Source organism: Lithobates pipiens, unplaced genomic scaffold, assembly GCF_037356315.1.
Source record: "Lithobates pipiens isolate NorthernLeopardFrog02 unplaced genomic scaffold, aLitPip1_a1.2 Scaffold_30, whole genome shotgun sequence".
NCBI lineage: Eukaryota > Metazoa > Chordata > Amphibia > Anura > Ranidae > Lithobates > Lithobates pipiens.
In genome coordinates, this window is record NW_027507791.1 from 133144099 (window position 1) to 133155055 (window position 10957).

Here is a 10957-nt window from a genome sequence, read left to right on the forward strand (position 1 = left end):
TTGCAAAAAATGCCCTGTTCATTAAGGGGGTAAATCCTTCTGGGGCTAAAGTGGTTAAAGTATTTTTTCCAAAATTGTGTTTAAAAGATTGCTGCGCAAATAATGTGACATAAAATATTGCAACCACAATTTTAGCCTTTTAGTGTTTGCGGTTCTAAGTAATTTTCTAGCAAAAAAAAAAGATTTTAACTTATAAGCAACAAGTGTCAGAAAAAGGTTTAGCTAAAGGCTCCCCTGCCTCTCCAGTGTGAAAGCCTAGAGGCATTGCGGGAGTTATGAATACATTGCTCCTAAAACACCCCTGCCATTGAAATCAATGGCCAGCACTACTGAGGCCCCCTGCAAAGTGCTATTAACCCCTTTTTGCCAGCTAGTGGGGGTTAAAAGCACCCACCAGCAGCCGAAAAGCGCCACTAAAATGGTTCATTCCTTTGAGCTAAAAACGAAAATGTATGATGTTTCTCTTTAAAGCGGAGGTCCACCCTAAAGTGGACCTTCCCCTCATCGGAACCCTCCCCCCCCCCTCCGGCGCCACAATTGGCACCTTTCAGGGGGGAGGGGGGTGCAGATACCTGTACAGTACAGGTATCGGCACCCACTTCCGGGATAGCTCTCTGCGGAAAGGGGCGTAGATTACGCCCCTTTCCGCAAGTGCTCGCCCCTTTCCGCAAGTGCCCCGCTGCCTGCTGGGAAACACAGAGATCCCAGAAGCAGCGGGGACCGTCCTTATTGCGCAGCGCGACTCGCGCATGCGCAGTAGGGAACCGGGAAATGAAGCCGAAAGGCTCCATTTCCTGATTCCCATACCCAAGATGGCGGCGGCAGCACCCGAGAGACGATCTAGAGATCGGCTTCGGGTGCCAACATCGCGGGCGCGCTGGACAGGTAAGTTTCACTATTTTAAAAGTCAGCAGCTGCAGTATTTGTAGCTGCTGGCTTTTAAAAAAAAAAAAAAACACGGAGTCCCGGCGGACTCCCGCTTTAACTCCACCTAAGCCTAAGCTTAAGCGATGTTGTGATAAACTTGGTAGGCTGCCAGGTTTTTTTTTGTTTTGTTTTTGCTTTTTGAGACAGCGGTCAGCAGTAAGCAGAGAATGGCTCTGCATTGAATTGAGGAAATGCTTTTAAGATCCAGAGGAGGGTTGAATCGTGATCTTGATTCTTTAACGATTAATCATGCAGCTCTACTTTAATGCAAACTAAATGAAAATAACTTGTATTATATTCTGAAAAAGTCATAAGCTTTCCTCCCTAATGTGTAATCGGAGAAGCTAATGTGATAACTGAGTATACAAACATTAGAAATAATTTACAGGCATACCCCACTTTTAAGTGCACAATGGGACCAGAGCATGTATGAAAAAACAAAAATGTACTTAAAGTGAAGCAATCATTTTTTCACTTCTCAGTGCATATACTACATTTCAATAGTCATTTACAGGCATAACTGATTACCTAGGCGAGCTGGCCGACCCCAAAATCAGATTCAGATTTTGATTTCAAATCAGATGTTCGGGGTCCCCTCTTGGTGCACCCCAAGTTATGTATCCTTGTCACTTATGTTTCGGGAGCAGTGTCGTGTGAAGCCAACCAAGATTTCCCATAAACGCCAATGTGTCCATATTTGCGAGTGTACATAAAGCGGGGTATGTCTGTAATTATTATGCACATTCTCATGTCATATATATCATTTTTTTTTTCTGCATTTTGCATATGGTTTTGTTTTTAATGATTTCCCATGTAGATGCTTTTAATTTACCCTACACCCCTGCTGTTTATATGCCATAGTTCTAGTCACTGCTCCCAACTGGATTTATTGTATTTGCTTCTTGTAAAGGTGCTTGTCTGTGTAAACTGCGTGCACTAAATTAGCATGTTTTACTTGTGTATACAGTGAGAGGGGAAAAACGTGTTTGAGCCCCTGTTCATTTTGTACATTTGCACACTGACTGAAATGATCAGCCTATAATTTTAAGGGTAGGTTTATTTTAACAGTGAGACAGAAAAACAACAAAAATATCCAGGAAAACTCATTTCAAAAGTTTTATAAATTGATTTGCATTTTAATGACTGAAATAAGTATTTCACCCCTTCACAAAACATGACTTAGTACTTGGTGGCAAAACCCTTGTTGGCAATCAGAGGTCAGACTTTTCTTGTAGTTGGCCACAAAGTTTGCACACATCTCAGGAGGGATTTTTTCTCACTCCTCTTTGCACATCCTCTCCAAGTCATTAAGGTTTTGAGGCTGATGTTTGGTAACTTGAATCTTCAGCTCCCTCCACATATTTTCTATGGGATTAAGGTCTGGAGACTGGCTCGGCCACTCCAGGACCTCAATGTGCTGCTTCTTGAGCCACTCCTTTGTTGCCTTGGCTGTGTGTTTTGGGTCGTTGTTATACTGGAACACCCATCCACAACCCATTTTCAATGCCCAGGGAAGGGATTTCTCAGCCAAGATTTGACAGCACATGGCCTTGTCGATTGTCCCTTTTGATGTGGTGAAGTTGTCCTGTCCCCTTAGCAGAACAACATCCCCAAAGCATAATGGTTTCCACCTCCATGTTTGATGGTGGGGATGGTTTTCTTGGGGTCATAGGCAGCATTCCCCCTCTTCCAAACACAGCGAGTTGAGATTGATTTTTGCTCTCATCTGACCACAACACTTTCACCCAATTTTCCTCTGAATCATTAAGATGTTCATTAGCAAACTTCAGACGGGCCTGTATGTGTCCTCTCTTGAGCCGGGGCAACTTGCGGGTGCTGCAGGATTTCATTCCTTCAGGCCCGGTTCACACCGCTGCGGGGGGAGATCCGGATGTGATTCGCACAGCAAATCACATCCGATCTCCGTAGCGATGCGAGTTCAGCCATACAGATAGTATGGCTGAATTCGCAGCGCTCCCGCAGCAAACTCGCACGGGACCCTTTTTTGGGTCCGCAACAGAATCGGATCGCATGGGGGTTCACACCATGCGATCCGATTCCTGTGCGAGTCGGCAGATCGCACTGCGATATGCCGACGGATCTGGGGGTGTCATCAACATAACATTGACACTCCCAGCCGTCCGCATAGGGCAGTGTGAACTGCCGGCGGGAGGTGTGCGATGCGGGTAAACGCCGCGGATTCGCGGCGTTCCCGCATCGCTATAGTGTGAACCCGGCCTCATGGAGTAGTGTGTTGCCAAATGTTTTCTTGGTGACTTTGGTTTCAGCTGCCTTGAGATCATTGACGAGATTCTCCCGTGTAGTTCTAAGGTGATTTCTCACCATTCTCCTGATCATTGAAACTACATGTGGTGAGATCTTGCATGTAGACTGAGGAAGATTGACTTATTTTGTGTTTCTTCCACTTGCAAATAATTGCACCATAGGTGTCACCCTCTCACTAAGCTGCTTGGCGATGGTCTTGTAGCCCATTCCAGCCTTGTGTAGGTCTAAAATCTTGTCCCTGATATTCTTGAACAGCTCGTTGGTTTTCGCCATAGTGGAGAGATTGAAATCTGATTGCTTCTGTGGACAGGTGTCTTTTATACAGGTAACAAGCTGAGATTAGGAGCACTCCCTTTAAGGGCTGCTTATCTCAGCTCGTTACCTATATAGAATACACCTGGGAGCCAGAAATCTTGCTGATATGTTGGAGATCAAATACTTGTTTCACTCATTAAAATGCAAATCAATTTATATCTTTTGAAATGCGTCTTTCTGGATATCTTTGTTCTGTCTCGCTGTTAAAATAAACCTACTGTTAAAGTTAGACTGATTATTTCTTTGTCAGTGGGCAAACGTACATTAGCAGGGGATCAAATACTTTTTTCCCCTCACTGTACAGTTGTTTATGAATGTATGAAGGTAACAAAAAGAACCCACTTCATTTTGTTCTCCTCATAGAATGAGATCTTTGCCTCCCGTCATCAGGATGAAAACAGTATTGCCTGTATCGAAGAGAAGTGCTACGTCCTGACATTTGCAGAGTACTGCAGGTAGGGAGTGCTCATCCCCCATACATTGTTTCCTTCCAAACAGGAGATCTTTCACTTGTAAGCAATTATTCTAATTCAAAGTAAACTATTACAAATTAAATTAACTATAGGATCTTTATTACTCATTTATTAAACTGTGTGTATAAATAGTAAGTATATTGTTACATATATTTGACTGTTTTACAAGTAAAACTATAGGCTCTTTATTATTAAACTGTAAATGATATATTGTTACACCTGTAAAACCTCCAAATCACTCAAATGCAAATGCAGTATCAAGTTACACATTGAGGTAGGTTAAAGCAGTATATGTTCCATCAAACTTTTACCACCTCCTGACCAATGTCCAGGAAAATACCCCAGAGTCTCCATATTGCAACTAGACACCAAAATGTTTATGCTCCTTAAGCTATCCCTGTGGCAAATCTTTGTTGCCGATTTATCCACCAAACCAAAAGCCCTGCATCTAATTATGTTAAGAATCTTTCATCTGTCTTTTGATGTTTTCCATTTCCATTGCATTCCATCCCCCGGCCCCGCCTTCTGTTGCCCTCTGATCCCCCGGCCCCCGCCTTCTGTTGCCCTCTGATCCCCCGGCCCCCGCCTTCTGTCCCCCCCAACCGGGTCTCTGCCTTCTGCTCTTCCCTCCTCACCAGTCAACAGACTGGTGTTCTGTCTTCCTGCCAGTCTCATTTTCAGCATACCTTCAGAATGCTAAGTATACACACTGATCGCTTTCATTTCTAAATTATTTCAAAAGTGCTCAAAGTTGCAGCCAAGTAGATGATCTATCCTCAATCTATTTCTCTAGCTCATATGGGTTCTGTTTATACCTCAGATACAGTATTTCCCAAAAGATGATTTGTCTCGCCTGGTGTATACACTGTCATCACGCAATCATAATGGGGGAAAACAAAACAAACTCCCACTTTCCCCAACAAACACGTTACACTCAACCACACATTGCATACACATAGTGCAGTGCATACATTACATAACACCAGAAGCCTGTTAATGCATTAATTTTGAACACACCCAATAATGCACATGACCTTTTTTTTTTTTTTTAATTCAGTGCACCACAATGCACAGCATGTGCTCCGATGTATTGCATAGTGGGTATATCGTCCACTACCATATGGTGCATGTGACGCTGCTCCTAGACGGTGCTCCCAAACTTGGTGTGTTGCAGTGCATTACCGCATGCGCATTAAAGAAACATTGTCACTTTGCTCTGTTAGGCCCCCAACCCACTGATTCATATCTCTACACTGCTCCCCAGCCCCTCCTACCTCTCTAGCTTAGCCAGCGCAACATACCCACAGCTTTAACGTATGAAAGTGTATATCTGATGATTCAAGTGGTCCAATCGCTGTCTTATGACGGAGAGGATGATGTTACATAGTTGGCAAGTTGAAAAAAGACCTCAGTCCATCCAGTTCCACCTGTGGTATGTGAATGTGCTTGTTAATAGTACATTGCATATCCCTGTATGTTGTGACAGTTAAGGTGCCCATCTAATCGTTTTTTAATCAATCAATGCCCCCTGCTGATACCACCACTTGTGGAAGAGAATTCCACATCCTTGCCACTCAGAGTAAAAACCCTCTATGCAGTTTATGGTTAAACCACTTCTCTTCTAATTTTAGTGAATGGTCGCATGTGAAAAGTTTTTCCCCTATGCTAGGGCCACCAGTATGGTATTTGTACATCGCTATCATATCCCCTCTCGGTCTTAAAGTGGTATCGGTGCAACCTTGGTTCCCTTCATTCGTCGAAAAATGCCCAGCGGTGCCATCACCACAGACCTGGTGGAAACCAAGGGAATCCAGGTACACAAGCAGTGGTCTTCATGGAAGAAATGCAGCAAAAAGTCATACTTTCGACGTGGAAACAAAGCTAAGCAATTCAACTATGCATGAAAGCGTAGGAACTGAGGCGCAGAAAAATGGCAGAAAGTGCTCTAGGCTGATAAGTCAAAATTTGAATTATTTGACTTGGCAGGAGGTAGTTTGTTCACCAAAGGGATGGAGACCGATACAATGAGTGTTTGTAGTCAGCCGTGAAGCATGTTGAGGGTTCCTTGAAAGTTTGGAAGTCTGCAAATGGAGTTGAAGAATTAGTCAGGCAAATTTTTTTTCATCCTGCCATACCATTAGGGAGGTGTGCCCAACGTTTATTGTGCAGCCAAAGATCCCAAACATACACCCAATGGTGGTGCGCACACACAAAAAAAAATTCAATTCCTAAAAAAAAAAAAGTATTACCTTACCTCTAAATGCCTGTTGCTAGGGGGGTCCCTCGTAGTCTGCCTCCTTCAGTGCCTCGACTGGTTGACATCACTTCCCCTTGGCACAGGAAGGGCTCAGCTCTGCTCCCTCCTGTCAGTTATCTGGTACACGTGACAGGTCCCAGATGACTGAGCGGTCAATCACTGTCGCTCGCACATGTGCAGTGGGTGCCCAGCTGTGAAGCCACAGCCGGGTGCCCGCAGTTGCAATGCCGGCGCCGACAAGCGGAGGGGGGGGGACGAGCGGAGCTTCGACCACCACCCCCCGCATCGCTGGACCCTGAAACAGGTAAGTGTCTGATTTATTAAAAGTCAGCAGCTGCAGTATTTGTAGCTGCTGACTTTTTTAAAAATGTTTTTTTTTTAATTTATTTTTTTCAAATGTAAACTCCTCTAAGAACATGAAGGAGTCCAGGAAGTGATGGTTCCCCCCCCCCAGAGCCCTGTTTGTTAACATACAGGCATACCCGACTTTTCAGTACACAATGAGACCAGAGCATGTATGTAAAACGAAAATATACTTAAAGTGAAGCAATATCTTTTTTTTCACTTTTCAATGTATGTACTGCATTACAGTAGTCATTTACAGGCATAATTGGTTACCTAGGCAACCTGTCCGATCCCAAAATTGGATATGTTGTAGTCTTGGCTCCCCGAGGTCCCTGTCCCCAGGGGGGATGGGGTAGTCATTGTCCCCAGGGGAAGTGGGATGCTCTCTGTCCCCAGAGGGATGGGATGGCCCCTGGGGAGGTGGGGTGGTCTCGCTCACTATTACCATGGCGCAGGGTCAGGTTGATGTAGATTCCGGCTAGCATGGTCTGGCTTTGGCACTTGTGCCCACCTGGCTGTTGTAGTTTGTGAGAAAGCATAGAGTGCTGTGGCCGGCTGCCCTCCCAGCACTTTGTTTCTTGTTGCTTTGGCTCTGTGCTGCTGCTAATGGGAGCTAAAGCATTCCACTCCATGGGCTCTGAGGGAGATCTCTGTGAAGGAACAGGGCTGGGAGACAAGCCTGTGGTGTCCTCCGTCGTTCCATGAAGCTGGCTCTCATAGGCTGCACCAGTTTACCAGAAGTTTGTTCAGCAGAAGTATGCACCAGAGGGAATAGGGGTGACTCAAGGGGTCCCAGTACTGCGACGCCACTGTCCATATTTGTGAGACACTTTATGTACACTCTGGGGTATGTCCGTACTCACGCGTGTACTTCATGTGAGTGTCTGTCAGTGGCATACCAAAGGGGGGGGTTGTTGTCCACACCGGGTGCCACATATGGGGGGGATGTCAACCCCCCCATGTGAGTGAAGCGGTGACAGCGGAGTGCCAGGCACCGGTTGCGGCGCTGTGACAGCCAGGGCAGGGAGAGGTGAGCTGCGACAGGGTGCCCGAGTGCAGACCGTACCTGGGTGACTGACACCCAGGGCCGTCCGCCGGCTTCACTCTGCTTTTTAAGTTAACCAGCAGGTGATTGGTTGCTAGGTTGTCCTAGCAACCAGTCAGCTGGTTAACCACTTCACGTAATTCGCCATGCACCTATGTCGATATTTTGGCACTAAATACAGGGGTTATGGCAGAAGCTAGCTGCCATAACCCCAGTATTTTTGGGAGCGGCGTGCGTTTCTCGTGAAGATAAAAGTGGTCTTCGGGTGGATTCCCCACGAGATCACTTTTATCATTGCGGAAGAGGTACCAACCCCCTCTCGCTGTGTGCTGGTTGTCTCCACCGCTTACCAGACCCGCCGGTAGAGGCAGAGATGATCGTGTCCTCTCCTGTGGCTGCTTGGCTGCCGACTGAGGGAAAAATAAATAAATCCTATTTTAAATTGTAAGCAAGTATCCAAAAGAGGCTCGGAGCTGAAGTGGTTAATATAAAAAATTAACTCTAGCAGTTCTCGCCCTCTGTTTAGCGCTGCTGTGTCTCCAGCTCTGCATGCATGCCCCTGTAAGGTAGAAAGGGGCAATGTGTAATATGTGGGGGGGGGGGGGCACCTAAGGGCAATGTGTAACATGCAGGGCTCCAGAAAGGGGGGAGTGGGGGGCTGTTTAAAGGGGTCCAGAGCTGTAGGGGGTGTTGTGTAATGTAAAGGGGCCCAGAGGTGCCGTTGTTGAGAGGGGTACACAGTAGTGACAAAGACATTGGGGGGTGTTTTTTACATTTTAAAGTGGCGGGGGGGGGGGGGGGTGCAAAATGCTCTAGGTTTCCATTTTAATTGATGAAAATTATTAACACTTCTAATTCTGAAAGCAGTCTTGAACTACGGCATTTTTTTTTTTCCCTACCTACCTAAACTTTTTTGCGCAGTAGCGTGTATGTATGCATTATAAATGTAATAAATATTTGTGTGTGTATATATACTCAATCGTTTTTTATGTAATAACTATGTGTGTGTGTACATATACTAATTCACGACTTCTGTTTCCCCCCTCCCCCATAGATTTTGTGCCTTGGTAAAGCGTCGAAGGGAGGGCTGTCCGAACAGGAAAGCCTTGATTGTCCCGCCCTCAGAAGAGTATTGCACCCCCATACATCGCAGGGTTCCAGACAGCACCGACTCCGAGTTAGTATTCCTTTGCCGACATGTGTACGATTTCAGACATGGTCGAATCCTGAAGAACCCACAATAATATAAACTTGAGCTTCAGGTGAATGCGTCTACATGCAAAATTGTCGTCAGATTGCGAGGCCTTTACAGCCCAAGACTCTTTCAGACAACATCCCAGCAACACCCCAAGCACAGAGGGGAGATGGGAACGTCTTGTAGTAGCCACTTGGCTCTGGATTCAGGAACAGACACTGGTTTCAGTACTCAGCATTTGAAAGCACAGCACTTCGTTAGAGATGAGCAGTAATTAAAAAGAAAATGAGAAAATATATATGTAACATATAAATATATATAAATATATTAAAGTATATATATATTATATATATATATTGGGGAAAAATAAGCCAGTAAATCAGGACAGGAACCATGTGTGCAAGGTTGTGTAGAGATGCGTTAGTGCATGACTGGACTTAGTTTGGTTCAAATGCCTTAATATGTCACACAGGTCCCATTAAATCCACATAGAAGTGACATTAGTTCTGCACATTTATACAGGTTTTGTTTTTAATTTGTGCGGACTCTCCTCATTTGTGTTGAGAAGTATATGTTGCTTATAAAGCATTCCTGCTGCCCTTTTATTAATTTATAGCACACCCCAGCAATGAAGTGATCAATTTACCACCATATATGTTTTAGTTACTACTAGAACCCAAGTCAATTTTAGTTATATATTGCTATTTTAATTACTTTGAGTATTGTCTGCAATGGATTATTTAAAGGGTTCCTCAATATAAAATGTACCTTGCTTCCTTCTGACTTGTGGAGCAGTTTAAAGCTCTCCTATTCTTTTGGCTGTGGTTGGCTGGTTTAAGCCGGCCATACAGTATTAGATATTCTTAACGCGTTTTTTTCAACTCTATACAATGTGAATGGACGAATCTCCTGTTGCGGCTATCGTATTCTAACAGCTGGCACCAATGGCTGTCAGAATATTACCTAAACAGTAGCTGCATCTTACTGGATGCAGCCACTGTTAGGCTGATAATTCCTGCTTTACTCCTTACATTTTTCAGTCAAATGTTGGGCAGGAAGGTTGATGACAGGGTCACCTACATGGCAAATGTTGGTTTAACAGGAACCAGATGACATTTTCATTGCTCAGCTTGCGTTTCCTGCCACAAGATGCATACAGTCACAGAAAATGGAAATTACTTTTCAGCAAATTGTTCATTATTTTCAGGTGCAACTCAGCTGCAAGATTTACAGTGGATATAAATGCAGAACATAATAGTGGCAGTTATTTCTTTAGCTGAAACAAAAGTTTTGAAAACCTGTCATAACAGATATAGGGTATGTTATTCTGTACACAGCCGTAACATGTCTCTTCATTCTTATTGGTTCCTAGTGAATTCATAGTCCACTTTACCCTTTATGATTGGCTCAGCCCACATTAGGTTGCTCCAAGTCTGTACACATTTTTACAAGTTCAAATTAAAGGCATTGATTGGATAATAGAAACATTCTTTGATTGACCTCTATCCCTTCAATGTAACAAAAGGGGTGTATCCTCTACCCATACCACTCCCTTTACCCAAAGCTAGAGCATCCGTGTGTATCTTCAGTGAAGCTGTGTGCTGACATAATGGTATTCTTTCACTATTGTAATGGACAGAATTTTGTCTGTCAGGCCCTCATAGCTACAGAATAACTAGAAACCGCAAAAGGCCAGGGGTGGGTGGTGAGATTTTCTATTTTGCTATACCGGGGATATAATATTTTTTTGTAACACCCATAGACTTCGTTTTAATCCTACATTTCATTTTCACATTGAATGAGCCTTTCTCACAGTGGAAGAACCCTGGTAATGAACTGCTCTGTGCGTAGGCAAACTTGCCGGGTAATTACCTAAAAAGGATCATAACACTCCACTGCACAGAGGTGATCAGTAGCAGCGTTTAGCCCTTTCAGGGAAAAGAGTACTTTAAACCAATAATGACTTGAAGGATGCTTTATTTTCAAGGTAGTGTTTTATCAAAGTTTACTGACTTGGCCTTCTGAAAGAAAGATGTCACCTTCCTTGGCCATTACAAGAGACTAATGATATGACTTGCATTGTAAAAAAAATCTGCTACCTGATTGCTCAATTT

General features: G+C 44.2%; 1 protein-coding gene across 1 annotated transcript in view; it reads left to right on the forward strand.

The window, feature by feature from the left end:
- Nucleotides 1–10175, forward strand: part of BAHD1 (bromo adjacent homology domain containing 1) — a 154471-nt gene extending 144296 nt beyond the window's left edge. The window contains exons 6-7 of the mRNA XM_077464884.1: nt 3892–3983; nt 8703–10175. Of these exons, the coding sequence (XP_077321010.1) occupies nt 3892–3983; nt 8703–8892 (282 nt within the window). The 3' untranslated portion in view covers nt 8893–10175. The remainder of the gene's footprint in view (nt 1–3891; nt 3984–8702) is intronic.
- Nucleotides 10176–10957: the final 782 nt, after the last annotated feature.